Below are 17,032 nucleotides of genomic sequence, written 5' to 3' on the forward strand. Positions count from 1 at the left end.
GTTACTGAACCACAACTTAGTAAATATAGTAGCATATTCTTATGGCATTATCACTGTGACAGATTAATTTTCTATAAATCTGTTTTTTTTTTAAATTTTAAAATTGTTGCAAGGGATACGATTTGACTCATAGGGTTTCTGAATCGAGGAAAAATAAGACTCTTAGCAGTTAACGCTTTTCCCATATACCTTTAATCTAGGGAGGGATTATTAGGCAAGAGAATAATGTCAATAAATGTTGATTCAGATGCATTTACATTGACAGTGCTAAAGAAATTATGCACAGGGCACCATTTTATTTTGGGCGCCCTTTTATTTTACAGAAGAACTTGTTGCCCAGTTCACTGGATGTGTGTCCATTAAACACATTTTTTTTGCAGTGCTATTTCTTCACGATTGAGTTTGGCCTTTGCAAACAAGAAGGGCAGCTGCGGGCATATGGCGCTGGACTGCTTTCCTCCATTGGAGAATTAAAGGTACGAAGCTGTGAGCAAAATATCCTTCCCGAGCAAACTAGTTCAAGGTCACAGAAAATATTGATTCGTCTGTCTGAGTCTCTCTACTCACAGATACCCCATAAATATTTAGTACAGAGGACTTGGCACCTCATATGTGGGTGCTGACCTGACTTTTTACACTTTTGAAAATGGGTCATGCCTTTCTGGGTTTGTGGTGTGACTCAAATGGATGAGCAGCCATGTGCCCGAATCAACAGGAATGACAAATGTATGCTCAGATGTTGGGTAACAAATGACTGGCCTAAATATGGTGCTGAAAAGTGCTCACTGAGCTAGCAGTGATCCCACTGATATAAAATTTCTTTGTGAGGGTGGCTTGGCTACTCTCAATTCTGTCACCCTCATGGCTCCCATGGATTCCCTAGCATCTACTTTCCAAAGGGGATTTTGAGCTCATTTTAGCTTCTTCACAACTGATGTAAATTAAAATATTTATGGACATGTACAATTTAAAAAAAACACTTAAATGTACATGTGGTCAGAGAGGTATCTAACATGGGCAGTGATGCCTAATGGATGGTGTGTATATATATACTTTTTTTTTTTTTTTTTGCCTTAAAATACAGTAGAATAATTTGTTCAGAAATGTTGAGGTCTGGGACATTCTGATCATTTAACTATTCTGGTTAATTAAGAATTTCTATCTGTATACTACTGGGGGATAGGAAGTTTTGATGAATTTAGAATGCATTGTGTTATCTAATCTGGAAATGGTACTGAAAATAATTTAATCTTTCTTTGATTACTCACACTGAGGTCAGGATTATGAACAGTCCTAGGGTTTTTATTTTGAATATTGATATTCTTTATCCTTATAGGATATTTATTATCCTGGGATGTGTATGTTTACTAGAGCTTTTCAGATGTTTGTACTTTTGAAAAATGTGATTTAGCTGTAGTTTTATTCAGTCCACTCACTTTATGGTGTCATTCAATTCTCAGATATTTGGTTGAGCACCTACTATGCACCGTGTACTTGTGCCAGGCATTGAGGATACAAAGACAGATAGTCATGATGAAGAATAAGAATATGAAAAAGATAATAGCTCTCTCAAAAGACACTTCAATAAACCTTAGAATTTAAGGTGAAACTTATTAACCCACTTAATTCTCCTAGCAACACAGTAGGATAAGTAACATCGTCATCACAGGTGAGGAACAGAGGGGTAAAGGTCAGTAAGGAGCGTGTTGAAGGTTCCACAGTTAGTGAGTGTCGGAGGTGGCCCCGAGTCCAGGCGGTGTGAGCTCCAGGATCTGAGCCCAGCACCTGGGGCCCTGCTACAAGCAGGTAACGTTCTAGTGCAGGAGACAAACAACCGAGGTAACACAGGCAGTGTGACGAATGCACCTGTCACATTTTCGGCCATGCTTGGGAAGCCTCCCTGACGAGGGTGCTGCCGCCTATGCGGATTCTGGAGGACTAGGAAGGATGACTCTGGAGGACTGGGAAGGATGACTCTGGAGGACTGGGATGGATGACTCTGGAGGAGTGGGAAGGATGACTCTGGAGGACTGGGAAGGATGACTCTGGAGGAGTGGGAAGGATGACTCTGGAGGACTGGGAAGGATGACTCTGGAGGACTGGGACGGATAACTCTGGAGGAGTGGGAAGGATGACTCTGGAGGACTGGGAAGGATGACCCCAGAGGAGTGGGAAGGATGACTCTGGAGGAGTGGGAAGGATGACTCTGGAGGACTAGGAAGGATGACTCTGGAGGACTGGGACGGATGACTCTGGAGAACTGGGAAGGATGACCCCAGAGGAGTGGGAAGGATGACTCTGGAGGACTGGGAAGGATGACCCCAGAGGAGTGGGAAGGATGACTCTGGAGGACTGGGAAGGATGACTCTGGAGGACTGGGACGGATGACTCCGGAGAAGTGGGAAGGATGACTCTGGAGGACTGGGAAGGATGACCCCAGAGGAGTGGGAAGGATGACTCTGGAGGAGTGGGAAGGATGACTCTGGAGGACTGGGAAGGATGACTCTGGAGGACTGGGATGGATGACTCTGGAGGAGTGGGAAGGATGACTCTGGAGGACTGGGAAGGATGACCCCAGAGGAGTGGGAAGGATGACTTTGGAGGAGTGGGAAGGATGACTCTGGAGGACTGGGAACGATGACTCTGGAGGAGTGGGAAGGATGACTCTGGAGGAGTGGGAAGGATGACTCTGGAGGACTGGGAAGGATGACTCTGGAGGAGTGGGAAGGATGACTCTGGAGGACTGGGAAGGATGACCCCAGAGGAGTGGGAAGGATGACTCTGGAGGACTGGGAAGGATGACCCCGGAGGAGTGGGAAGGATGACCCTGGAGGAGTGGGAAGGATGACTCTGGAGGAGTGGAAAGGATGACCCCCGAGGCGTGGGAAAGATGACTCTGGAGGAGTGGAAAGGATGACCCCTGAGGAGTGGGAAGGATGACTCTGGAGGAGTGGGAAGGATGACCCCGGAGGAGTGGGAAGGATGACCCCGGAGGAGTGGGAAGGATGACCCCCGAGGAGTGGGAAAGATGACTCTGGAGGAGTGGAAAGGATGACCCCTGAGGAGTGGGAAGGATGACTCTGGAGGAGTGGGAAGGATGACCCTGGAGGAGTGAAAAGGATGACCCCCGAGGAGTGGGAAAGATGGCTCTGGAGGAGTGTAAAGGATGACCCCCTAGGAGTGGGAAGGATGACTCCGAAGGAGTGGGGAGGATGACTCCAGAGGAGTGGGAAGGATGACTCTGGAGGAGAGGGGAGGATGACTTGGAGGAGTGGGAAAGGGAGGGGAGGTGCTGGATCAGCCCACAGACCGCGCCGTGAGTGTGCCCTCCTCAGAGCCTGGCCTGTTACGGGAGCTGTGAGGCCAGGCCTCTCTGGAACAGACAATAATATTCAACATAACAAAGGCCTGATATGATGTGGTGAAAAAAATTTTTTTTTCTAAGTTCTCAACAACAAAAACATCCATTTGGGGTTGATCTCAAAGCTCACAAGTCATAGTGTGATGTCATCTCCCTGTGTGACCCATGCCTTCTACAGACTCTTTCTTGATTTCCTAGAAAAAAGAATTAGTCAGAAAATGATGTAGCTCTTGAGTTACATCTATTTACATTCTTCTCAGAGGGCTTACAAATGACACCAGAAAAAAAAGGAAACAAATCTCTCATTGCCCCAACTTTTGTCAGGGTCCTCTGGTCTGGTTAACGAGGCATGTGTAGGCAGCACTCGGGTGAATCTGTTGTTTTTGTTTCCGTCGGTACGGATCGAGTCATCTGGAAATGGAAATCAGCCAGAAACATGGACACTGAAGGGCATTGTCTGCCGTGAATCTTCTTGTTCTGGTCCATCAGCTCTGGTCATTAGCATTCTTCCATTCCCATATTTCAACACTCCAACATCCCTATGATTGCTATTTGGACCATTTTTACAACTCAGAAATTCTTTCTCTCTGAAATGTCTTCTGACTGTTTGCAGAGAATACATAACACAAGAGCTTTCCCTGGTGTCTTAGCTTTGCCCTACCCTTACCCCATCCCTGCTCACCTTGGCCTGAGTGTCTAGGGTCCTCTCCTAGCACTTGTGAATACATCTGTCCAACTTTTATTTGCATGAACAGATGATAGTTTTGAGCCCAGGTGGGGATAACTTTATTAACAGCATTATAATAATTCCTGTACAAACCTGCCTATTAATGCAGTTTTGAATGTAGTTACCTTTTGCAGTAAAATCTGTTTTTGCTGTTCCAGTTATAGTCCATTCTGGGTAAGTTGTCAGAAGTTTTGGTGTAGTCCTTCTAACTTTTACATAACTCTCCACAATTCTTCTTCTTTTCTTGAACTGGGCACATTTTAAAATGTGTGTTTTAAGAGGCTCGGTTTTCAGGAATAAATGTTGCACTTCAGAGTTGCCCAAGTACTTCCAAGCAGTGTCTCTATAGTTTGAAGGATACCTTTCATTTTTCCTTCGTATTTTTTGACAGTGCTTATTTTTTATCTTTGAAGATATAAAGGAAATAAATATGGAAGTGCTTATAAAAACTACCATACATCTGCTAACTATAAAGGATATCAAAAACATCTCAGCAGTGATTGCTCTCCCTCTCTTGTTCTAGTCATTTTTTCTGTGATGTGCTTTTAGGAATTCCAGAAGTGTACTTGGGAAGGACCTTTCCAAACCTTCATCGCTGTGGGGAGCAGTTGATAATGAGCTAGATCATCTGGAAAACTGACTTTACAAAAGGTTGAAAATGGGATAATTCTTGCTGTTCACTCACAGTCTAGCGTGTTTCTTTCCTTTTTCTATTCTTTTTCTATCTCAGAGTTGACTTAACTGTATGACTGTCATTTAAAAAATTTATTATTCACTCATTCCTTCACTTCTTTTACTCAACAAGCTCAAAACTGAAAGTTTCAGTTTTCAAGAAAGTTTGTGTATTTAGGGGGTAAAATCTAAGAAAGGGGTGAACATGGGTCTTTGCTGAATCCAGTCCTCCTAGAGAAGCAACAGCGCAGGTTGTTCTTGTTAGGGGGTAAAGGACTGCTTGCTAGTTGATGAATTGACTGAATCTTATCTCAAAAAGTTTGCTGTCGTTAAGTCGTGTCTGACTCTTTGAGACCCTGTAAACTGCACTGCGCCAGGCTTCCCTGTCCTTCACTGTCCCCCGGGATTTGCTCAGAATCATGCCCATTGAGTCAGTGATGCCATCCAACCATCTTAATCCATCTCAAAAATGAAAGGTAATTTCTCCTTCCTTTTTGCAGGTAAGAGCATAAGTTCTTTGTTTCCTTAAGGACAGAGATTATACTTTTTTTGGCAAATGGCATCTACCTCGTAAGTGTCGCTGGAATATTACATACAAATACATTTGTTTTGCTTTTCAGGTTTTGACAAGGCTGGTGGTTTTTGAAAATTTATTTACTATATTTTGGCTTTAGTTTTAGGGTATCCTTGCATGGTGAATTTACGTAGCTGTTCATCAGCATTCCCAGAACAGCTTTATATTTACTACGATCATTTGTATTTATGGCCACTTGCAGCAACTCTGTGAGGTGATCAGAGGCTGGTCGTTACGGCCAGGCTGTGGAGGCGGCCCAGGGCCCCTGTGTGTTCCCCTGGGTCTTCCAGTGTGTTGGCGGGGTGGCTGGAGCTTGGGCTCTGAGAGCCTCTGAGCTGCTCCGCCTGCACTGTGTTCAGACCGCTCCCAGCTCCCTTCCTCCCGGGGAGCTTCCTCCCTTCCTCCTTCCTTTCCCGAAGCAGCACTGTGCGTAAGAACAGAGCAAAGATCAGACAGTGGGCGCTGGAGAAGGGTGTTTGGCTTTTACACAGGGATTTCTTGTTGAGGGAGTTTGTCCCAGTGCCCCCTCCTGCCCCCGGAATCTTGTTCAAACTGCTGAAACTTTCAACATCACTGATGAAAAAGTGTGACACTCAGTTTGGCAGTAGGGATGTTGTGACCATGCTGTGCTCAGTTAGAAGGAAAAACATTTAAGGGGGGTTCAAAAAATACTATAGACATGCATACATACTTATTATATTATATGTTTGTTGTTCTGATGTAGGAAAAGATGATTGTAGTGTGAGTGTAAGGGTGTTTGTAAATTTTTATTTAGGATCTAGGGCCCAAACTACCTAGACTTCACACTTGAGTTTTTCCCCAACTTTAACCAGTCCTAATATAGAGGGTGAGGATCACAGGTTGACATCTAGAAGAGCTGAGATAATAACTCCGTGTTATTGCAAAGGCATGTGGCTGGGAGGAAGGAAGATTTTAAGCTGATAAACTCAGGCCCGGCACTGTTGCAGTCTAGGACCTGGCAGTCTCATAGCTAGGGCCATGCATCTTTCTCGATGGTTCCAGAAGAGTTGCCCCAGTGCAAGAAGGTGTGGCTCACTGCATATGTACACCAGGCATCACTGGGAGCCTGAAGCAGCCGTGATAACCAAGTTTACAGAGTGCTTCCCACTTGCCCGACACTTTGCATGCATTTTTTCGTTTAATCCTTACCACATTCCCGGGTTATAGACACTGGAACTATTCCCGTTTTCCAGATGAACACTGGAATAGGCTTACAGAGGTGGAATAACTCTGAGAAATTTTTGATGCTGAAAAGAAATTTCTATTTGAAAGACTGGAACAGGCAAAAAAAAAAAAAAGTCTTAAATTCGTGCACTAAAGTCAGTTAATTGGTAATGGCCATCTCTGTTGGGGAGGGTGGGAAGACCATACCCAGGCCCAATGGGAAAGGCTGCTATGGTGAATTTATGTGGGTTGGGGTGGAGGGAGGGGACCATGGTACGAAGGCTGTGTATTTACCTGACCCAGAGATGGAACCCAGTTTCCCCGCATTGCAGTCAGTTTCTTTACCATCTGAACCACCAGGGAAGCCCTGTGTATGGCAGGCCCTGTTAGAACCATATTGCAAGAAGAGCTTTAGAGTTCAGGTAGATACAATCTTTGCAGTTTCTCAAAGAGGAAATGGCATCCTAACCTGGGGAATTTTCAATCATCTGGTAAACCTCTGGGACAGCTATGTTTAGAATCCAGGTCTCCTGGCTCCTAGTCCTGTGAGCCTTTTGCCCTGTGGATAAATCCAAAACAGCCCTTTGAGAGAGGATGTAGATGAGAGGAGGTGATTCTCAAGCATTCCTGCACTTTAAAAATGGCTTCAGAGTAAAAAGCTCTCAGCCAGATTCTCTCAGCATTAGAAAGCCTCTCTCTGCAGGAAATTGGATTAATTTTTGCAGACTTCAGGATATCAGACTCTTAACACTTTGGAAAGGATTCACCACAGAGCTCCCTGGGGACATCAAGCAGTTTGGCTGTATGTTTACAGAGAATCGACTCTGGACACAGAGGAGAGAATGTGAGACTTGTTCCCTAAGACCAAGGTGGCTTACAGAGAGATGTGGATAGGAGTTGAGAAGCAAACTCAGTAGGCCTTTGCTCCACTGAGCAGTGGAACCAGTGGAGACGTGACCGATATTCTATAAGCCTTGAGCTGTGCTTTAGTTTCCCGAAGCAGGGGCCCTTCATGGGCTGCATGGATGTGCCTGGAGGTCATCACACAGAACTTCCCACTAGTAAGTGAGACATTTATTGGTGTGATTGCCACCTCCTTTGTTGGCCTCACTCAGTGGCTGCTTCCCCAACTCTGGACTCTTCATTTTCCAGGCTAATCCTTGGGTAACAGCCACAGGGGAGAACTGGTCTCATACTCCATGGATGGAGCGGTCCCCAACATATAACCAGCTATTGGATGCAGCAGGATCTTGAGGATAGACTACATTGTTGAAAGCTTAGAACAATGAACTTCCAGTTGTCCTTTTGATGATTGTATTAGTCAAGTGTGAGATATCTTAGCTAATGGTCTTTGCTTCAAATCATATGCTGTGAATGCACTGACTTCTCTTAGAGGCAGAGCACCTTGCCTTCTGGGCTTTTTCTTGGTCTACTGTCATCTCGCTTATCTGTTAAAATGATGAGATGAGCTTATTTGAGTATCTAGTAGAATCATCATATGACACATTTTTCTAAAACTACACTAATTTTGATCTCTGTTATTGTATACCAGAGGCATTCTCTACACGTGGTGACTGCTAAAGGTCCTCCGGTCCTGTTGCAGCCAAGGCCTGTCACATTGCAGACCTAGGTAGATAAGTTTCCTCCTCTTCCCTTGCTTGTCCTTGGCCCAGTGAGAAGTCTGGCTCAGCAGGGAGCCCCAAGGGAGCCGTGCCCTGAACGTTCACACAGCCTCTTCTGCTACCTCTCTGCCAGTGCACCTCAATGCGAGTGTGGGAACATGCAAGCATCAGGGACACTAAGGCAGGCACTGTCTTCCTTTTTGTATGTACCGATGGATAAATGGACAGTTAGAGCAACATACTAAATAAAATGCATGCAGATTGTATGGCTGCAAAGAAAGCAACTCTAGTTCCAGAAATCATGGGGGACCAATAGGAGGCCTATTCTTTGCAGAGGAGCAGCAGTTCAGTTCAGTTCAGTCACTCAGTCATGTCCTACTCTTTGCAACCCCATGAACCACAACATGCCAGGCCTCCCTGTCCATCACCAACTCCCGAAGTCCACCCAAACCCATGTCCATTGAGTCAGTGATGCCATCCAGCCATCTTATCCTCTGCCGTCCCCTTCTCCTCCTGCCCTCAATCTTTCCCAGCATCAGGGTCTTTTCAAATGAGTCAGCTCTTCGCATCAGGTGGCCAAAGTATTGGAGTTTCAGCTTCAAAATCAGTCCTTCCAATGAACACCCAGGACTGATCTCCTTTAGGATGGAGATCAGTGGAGAAATAACTCCAGAAAGAATGAAGGGATGCAGCCAAAGCAAAAACAACACGCAGTTGTGGATGTGACTGGTGATAGAAGCAAGGTTTGATGCTGTAAAGAGCAATATTGCATAGGAACCTGGAATGTTAGGTCCATGAATCAAGGCAAATTGGAAGTGGTCAAAGAGGAGATGGCAAGAGTGAATGTCAACATTCTAGGGGTCAGCGAACTAAGATGGACTGGAATGGGTGAATTTAACTCAGATGACCATTATGTCTACTACTGTGGGCAAGAATCCCTTAGAAGAAATGGAGTAGCCATCATAGTCAACAAAAGAGTCCGAAATGCAGTACTTGGATGCGATCTCAAAAACGACAGAATGATCTCTGTTCATTTCCAAGGCAAACCACTCAGTATCACGGTAATCCAAGTCTATGCCCCAACCAGTAACACTGAAGAAGCTGAAGTTGAACAGTTCTATGAAGACCTACGAGACCTTCTAGAAGTAACACCCCCAAAAGATGTCTTTTTCATTATAGGGGACTGGAATGCAAAAGTAGGAAGTCAAGAAACACCTGGAGTAACAGGCAAATTTGGCCTTGGAGTACAGAATGAAGCAGGGCAAAGGCTAATAGAGTTTTGTCAAGAAAACGCACTGGTCATAGCAAACACCCTCTTCCAACAACACAAGGGAAGGCTCTACAAATGGACATTACCAGATAGTCGACACCGAAATCAGATTGATTATATTCTTTGCAGCCAAAGACAGAGAAGCTCTATACAGTCAGCAAAAACAAGACCGGGAGCTGACTGTGGCTTAGATCATGAACTCCTTATTGCCAAATTCAGACTGAAACTGAAGAAAGTGGAGAAAACCACTAGACCATTCAGGTATGACCTAAATCAAATCCTTTATGACTATACAGTAGAAGTGAGAAATAGATTTAAGGGACTAGATCTGATAGACAGAGTGCCTGAAGAGCTATGGACGGAGGTTCGTGACATTGTACAGGAGACAGGAATCAAAACCATCCCCAAGAGGAGCAACAACTCTCATCAAAGCACATTTTGTTTCTTGAAACTGTGAAGTCGTTTTAAAAATGTGGACAGAATTATTAGTCATGTGGAACCCCGAATCCCCTGATGTTCACTGCACTGCCTTGAATATAGCACAAATGCATGTGCTGGTGTAGTGACCTTCCACATATAATGAAGTTGTTCTGTGGGCCAAGAAAAAATTAGTTCACTCGATGGGGCCCTGTGCATTCCCTGATTCACATCTGCATTGATTTGGACAATGGGACTTGGCGGGAAAGCAAATCTCACCCAGGGTAGGACCATGTGCCCTTTCTCTCACCCGTCCTTGGGTTCACTATTGTATTTTCACACTTAGGGAACCACAGTCTTCTTCATAGACGGCTACAAATCATTTCAAGCATTGTGAAATTGTTGCGGGAATGCACCAGGAATATTGAACAGGAAAGGTTTTTCAGTGTTTCTCCGGGAAAACCTTAGCAGTTAGAGATTGAGAAGTGCTTTGGGTGGACCAGAGACTGGAATAGAGTGTCTTCAGAAATCAGCCAGCCCAGACTGTTCATGGACACGCAGGAAATGGGGACCCAGAGAGGTGAAATCATCTGCCAAGTTTACCCAGTTAGCAGCAACGCCTGGACTAGAGTCCAAGTTTTCTCTTCTTTCTTTCTCTGTGATTCACCACTTATTCTTATTTATTTATTTTATTGGAGAATAAACGCATCACAGGATTGAGCTGATTTCTGCTGGACAGCAGTGTGAATCAGCTTGCTCTCTCTCTCTCTCTCTCTCGCTAGCTCTCTCTCTCTCTCTCTCTATTCATACACACACACACACACACACACACTCTCTCTCTCTCTCTCTCTCTTTCTCTTTCTCCCTCCTGAGCATCCCTCGCACCTCCCCACCCCATGCCCACTAGCTATTTATTTCACACATGGTGGTGTATACATGCCGATTCCAACTCCCAAGTCATCCCACCCTTTCAGCCCCCTCTGTGTCCACAAGTCCAGTCTCCATGTGTCTCCGTTCCTGCCCTGCGAATAGGTTTTCTAACTCTCAGTTCAAGGCTGTTTCTGCTACCTTTTCTCTCTCTGCCTCTCTCTCCCGACCAGTTTATCATTTAAATTAAGAAGGAAAGAATCTAAAGGGGTGTTTCTCAAAATATAATTTACAACCACCTGTCTGAATCACCGTGGATGCCTTTCAAATGCAGACTTCTGGGATTTGTTCGGACCTTCCAAATAAAACTGAGGCCTGGGTTTCTGCGTTTTCTACAGGCTCCTCAGTGGTCTCAGGCACATTCTGTGTGAGAACCACAGATCCAGGGGCTATACGCACGCAGGTGGCAGGAAATGAGTGCTAACTTTTAGCATCACTGGATTTATCCTGAATACGACCATTCATCGTTGCTTGCTGTTCTTAGCGTCAGTCATGGAGTGACCCGAACAGGGCTGATGATGGTTCGCAGAGGCCCTGCATTAGCTTTCCTGTGTCTGTCATGTCTGCTCTGAGCATAAGTATAGCTGTTAATATTAGCTCTTTTTTTTCCCACCTGGCAATATTTATCTGCTGTATATTGCTCTGCTGTGCTTGAGGGAAGGTAAATGAATGCTTTGCATGTATCCTCAAATATTCAGGCCCACTGCAGCCTCTGCTGAATCATAGTACCTGGCCTCAGAATGTCTCACAGTGAGTCCACAAATAGTTCAGTCAGAGTCCCAATTACCTCTGCACGCAGGTAATTATTACTTCTGCCATTTAAGGGAAATTCCAGTCCATTGCTTATAGCAATACATTTAAGACCATATTTGTTCTCTCTCCTGTTTCTATTCATAGCATAGATTTAAAATTTCATTTCAGTGGAGTTGGGCTTCCCAGGTGACGCAGTGGTAAAGAATCTGCCTGCCAACGCAGGAGATGCAGGAGAGGCAGTTTTGGTCCCTGGGTCAGGAAGATCCCCTGGAGGAGGAAATGACAGCCCATTCCAGTGTTCTTGCCTGGGAAATCCCATGAACAGAGGAGCCTGGTGGGCTACAGACCGTGGCTACAGAATACAGAATCTGACATGACCATGCACGCATGCACATTCTGTGGGGTTCCAGCTCTGAACGGTCTTTCAGTATGAATTTGGTTAATAGTAAATAAAATAATACCGTTATCTCCTTTTTGTCCCCTCAGCTACTAAGAGACTTCAACACAACCAACCAACCAAACAAAACCCTTCACAGCCCGTTTCCTCTGCCTCAGGGAGAGTCCCCAGGCCACGGTGGATGAGTGACTGGGCACTTCTGTGGGGAGAGTCCCCATGCCATGGTGGATGAGTGACTGGGCACTTCTGTGGGGAGAGTCCCCAGGCCACGGTGGATGAGTGACTGGGCACTTCTGTGGGGAGATTCCCCAGGCCATGGTGGATGACTGGGCAGTTCTGTGGGGAGAGTCCCCATGCCATGGTGGATGAGTGACCGGGCAGTTCTGTGGGGAGAGTCCCCATGCCATGATGGATGAGTGACTGGGCACTTCTGTGGGGAGAGTCCCCATGCCATGGTGGATGAGTGACCGGGCAGTTCTGTGGGGAGAGTCCCCATGCCATGATGGATGAGTGACTGGGCACTTCTGTGGGGAGAGTCCCCATGCCATGGTGGATGAGTGACCGGGCAGTTCTGTGGGGAGAGTTCCCCATGCCATGGTGGATGAGTGACTGGGCAGTTCTGTGGGGAGAGTCCCCAGGCCACGGTGGATGAGTGACTGGGCACTTCTGTGGGGAGATTCCCCAGGCCATGGTGGATGACTGGGCAGTTCTGTGGGGAGAGTCCCCAGGCCATGGTGGATGAGTGACTGGGAAGTTCTGTGGGGAGAGTCCCCAGGCCACGGTGGATGAGTGACTGGGCACTTCTGTGGGGAGATTCCCCAGGCCATGGTGGATGACTGGGCAGTTCTGTGGGGAGAGTCCCCAGGCCATGGTGGACGAGTGACTGGGCATTTCTATGGGGAGATTCCCCAGGCCATGGTGGATGACTGGGCAGTTCTGTGGGGAGAGTCCCCATGCCATGATGGATGAGTGACTGGGCACTTCTGTGGGGAGAGTCCCCATGCCATGGTGGATGAGTGACTGGGCAGTTCTGTGGGGAGAGTCCCCATGCCACGGTGGATGAGTGACTGGGCACTTCTGTGGGGAGAGTCCCCATGCCACGGTGGATGAGTGACTGGGCAGTTCTGTGGGGAGAGTCCCCAGGCCATGGTGGATGACTGGGCAGTTCTGTGGGGAGAGTCCCCAGGCCATGGTGGATGAGTGACTGGGCATTTCTATGGGGAGATTCCCCAGGCCATGGTGGATGACTGGGCAGTTCTGTGGGGAGAGTCCCCATGCCATGGTGGATGAGTGACTGGGCAGTTCTGTGGGGAGAGTCCCCATGCCATGGTGGATGAGTGACTGGGCATTTCTATGGGGAGATTCCCCAGGCCATGGTGGATGAGTGACTGGGCAGTTCTGTGGGGAGAGTCCCCATGCCATGATGGATGAGTGACTGGGCAGTTCTGTGGGGAGAGTCCCCAGGCCACGGTGGATGAGTGACTGGGCAGCTCTGTGGGGAGAGTCCCCAGGCCATGGTGGATGATACCTGGGCAGTTCTGTGGGGAGGGTCCCCCTGCCATGGTGGATGAGTGACTGGGCATTTCTATGGGGAGAGTCCCCAGGCCACGGTGGATGACTGGGCAGTTCTGTGGGGAGGGTCCCCGTGCCACGGTGGGTGAGTGACTGGGCATTTCTATGGGGAGAGTCCCCAGGCCACGGTGGATGACTGGGCAGTTCTGTGGGGAGGGTCCCCCTGCCACGGTGGATGAGTGACCGGGCATTTCTGTGGGAGGACTGAGCTGCTCTGGAGGAGTGTGAGCTGGCGGCAGTCTCATCCGGGACTTTAACAGGTTTCACGGTGTGTTTTCCAGCATGCTCTTTCCGACAAGGCGTGTGTGAAAGCCTTTGACCCAAAGACAACCTGCTTGCAGGAATGCCTTATCACCACCTTCCAGGAAGCCTACTTTGTTTCAGAAAGTTTTGAAGAAGCCAAAGAAAAGATGAGGTAAATTTCTTTTGCTTCCATCTGGAGAACATGACTTTTTATTTTGCTGGCTCTGTTCCTTCCTTATATCTGTCTCTTGAACCTATGAGGGTTGATCCCATTTTCTTCTCTGTTCTGTTTATTTTGCAGGGACTTCGCAAAGTCAATTACCCGTCCCTTCTCAGTCTACTTCAATCCCTACACTCAGAGTATTGAAATTCTGAAAGACACCAGGAGTATTGAGAATGTGGTGCAGGACCTCCGCAGCGATTTGAACACCGTGTGTGATGCCTTGAACAAAATGAACCAGTATCTGGGGATTTGATGCCTGGGACCCGTGTCACCGCCAGCATGATGTTTCGGGGGCTTAACAACAATTCAGTGTCATATAACACCAATAGCTTTCTGTGTCATGGCTTGGCTAGTAAGCACGCAGTTCTGTGTATTCCTACCTACTTGTAACTTACTGTGATAATGTGTGAAACACCATAAAGAGCCCAATGGTAGAGAGCCACTCATTGTATGAAGCAGGTTTAAATGTCTTAAATAAATTTGACGTTCCGGCTTAGTGTCCTTAGCCAAACTGCAGCTGTTGAAAATTGGTAACAAATAGCCCTCTTCTGACTCTAGCTTGTGACCTTTCCTTTCTCAGATCCTAGCCTTTCCTTTGTGTTCATTAGATACAATGAAAATAGCAGTGAGACTGTTTATTTTCTCCAGTGTGAGTGTTTTCACAGCACTGTTTGAGATAAACCCAGAATTGTATGAAACTTCTTATCACCTTACTAAAAGATTCAGTATTTTCTTTCAAAAATGGATAGTGAACACACTAGTTGGAATGGTTTTCAGGATGATTATTTATACAATGTAAGAAAAGTGAACTTTTCACACATAGAATATGTAGGTTGCATTGACCTTGTGGAGACTGAGTTGTGGCAAGCTTCCCAAAGTATTTTGGAAGAAAATACTTCCAGGGTGGACATTAGGAAAGACTAAACAGTAGAGAATAAATCTTGGGACTGTGAATTTTATGCTGGAATAAAGTGACTATTCTGCTCAGGTGTTTAACCCATTTCTCTTGGAGAATAACAATTTTCACAGAGCTTTGATTTCTGGTGCAGAAACTGAGTCACAGAGAGTTAAGTGATTTGCTCAGAGTAGCAGTTAGCCATGCATCCATGTGAACAGCCCCTCACATCTCACTTTTGGATTGCTAAGACATTCAGCTTGGTGTATGTGTGTAATTTATGACGTGTAGTCACAGAAGGGAAAGTAATGCTTATCGGAACTAATGTTATCAGTAAACAGGACTTGGCTTGTGATCAAGGATTGACAACAGCACAGATGTTTCCCCTCACAACCCCAAATCAGGCTAGGTCTCTGGGAGTCCGGCCACTTGTCCAAAGTTTGGGCAAATTTAGGTCAATGAGAGTGATGTAGCCCAGGAAGGAAATCTAGGGAAGAGGGGATGTATGTGTACACAGAGCCGAGTCACTGCTGTACCGCGGTGACTGACAGAACATGGCAAAGCGACCGCCCTCCAGCAGTGGGAAGGGAACGCTGCGCTGCAAGCCTCAGTCATCCCTTGCTTATAGTCAGGTGATCAAGTGAACAAATAACTGCTGAATGAGTGAATGAATTTTAGCTTCTGACTCCCTTAACAAATGCAATCATCGTTCCTCTAGTCTGCTTTAGTAGCACAGAATACTGGGTGGGGGAAAGAGAGGATGAGAAAAAGGAGAGAAGAGTAAGATGACAGAATAACTTTTAAGGTAGCAATTCTAAAATATTTACTTCCAAGGATTTTCTTTAAATAGGAAGTTGCATAAAATTTCAAACTAACTCATACTGTTGCATGGCCTGTTACAGGTCAGAAATTTTGGGACTAAATATATTCAGGAAGAATATGAGAAAATTAAAATATACATCAGAGTGAGGTAAAATTACAATGAGAAATCAGACTTTTGACTCTTGGTTATCTTGATGATTGAGGCTCTTTCATTTTTGAAGGATTCTCAAAACAATGGAGTTTTTTTTTTTCCATTTATTTTTATTAGTTGGAGGCTAATTACTTTACAATATTGTAGTGGTTTTTGCCATACATTGGCATGAATCAGCCATGGATTTACATGTGTTCCCCATCCTGAGTCCCCCTCCCACCTCCCTCCCCATCCCATCCCTCTGGGTCATCCCAGTGCACCAGCCCCGAGCACTTGTCTCATGCATCTAACCTGGACTGGCGATCTGTTTCACACTTGATAATATACATGTTTCGATGCTGTCCTCTCAGATCTGAGAATGGAGTTTTTGAGAAGGGATTTGATGGTTAGAATGTTAGAATCATGTAGTTTAAATGCTGTTTGAGCTGAAAGAGTAGTGCCTTGAAAAATTACCAGTGGCAGAGAAATGAAGAGCAAGCTGGACCCAAATAAAAGTATCTGAAATGATCAAGTAGTTGTAAATTCCAATCATTTTCTAAATCCATAAAGACCTGATTTCTTACATCTTGCTTTGCTAGATCTAGATGACCCTGAATAATTATTAATAAATACTACTCTAGAATGATAACCCAGAACAGTGAGTCCAGAAATTTCCCATAAACAGTTAAGAGAGACTAGGAACAGTAAGAAATTTCCAGAACTGGTTGCTGAATTTTCTCAAAGGAGAAAATTGGCTAAGAAACTCTTCATGTCTGCTTTTGCTGTTGTTCCCATAATTTGGTGTTGCTTTAGATAATATTTTACCTTTTGCAGCAACAGGGATGACTTGGAGGGCATGTTATGTTAAGTGAAATAACCCAGCCAGAGAAAAACAAATACTGTGTGATATCACTTATACATGAAATAAGAAAATACAACCAACTAGTAGATATGACAGAAAAGAAGCAGAGTCACAGAGAGAACAAAACAGTGGTTACCAGGGGAGGGGAAGACGGGAGGGGCAGGAGAGGGCTGGAGGGTTAAGAGGTACAGAGCAGTAAGTATAAGATAAGCTGCAAGGATATACTGGACAACACGGGGAGTATAGCCAACATTTTATATTATCTATAAAGGGAGCATAGCCTTTAAAAATTCTGAATACTATACACCTATACTTATGTTACAGTCACTGTAATTCAGTAAAAAAGGAAAAAACCCAAAAGTAGCCATCAAGCTTTTCCC

The 17,032-nt window shown here is 45.6% G+C and overlaps 1 protein-coding gene across 1 annotated transcript in view; it reads left to right on the forward strand.

Moving 5' to 3' along the window:
- Positions 1-15,930, forward strand: part of TPH2 (tryptophan hydroxylase 2) — a 109,637-nt gene extending 93,707 nt beyond the window's left edge. The window contains exons 9-11 of the mRNA XM_061121901.1: positions 381-476; positions 13,759-13,892; positions 14,022-15,930. Of these exons, the coding sequence (XP_060977884.1) occupies positions 381-476; positions 13,759-13,892; positions 14,022-14,196 (405 nt within the window). The 3' untranslated portion in view covers positions 14,197-15,930. The remainder of the gene's footprint in view (positions 1-380; positions 477-13,758; positions 13,893-14,021) is intronic.
- The last annotated feature ends 1,102 nt before the right edge of the window (positions 15,931-17,032 follow it).

This window comes from Dama dama, chromosome 3, assembly GCF_033118175.1.
Source record: "Dama dama isolate Ldn47 chromosome 3, ASM3311817v1, whole genome shotgun sequence".
In the NCBI taxonomy this organism is placed as follows: Eukaryota; Metazoa; Chordata; class Mammalia; order Artiodactyla; family Cervidae; genus Dama; species Dama dama.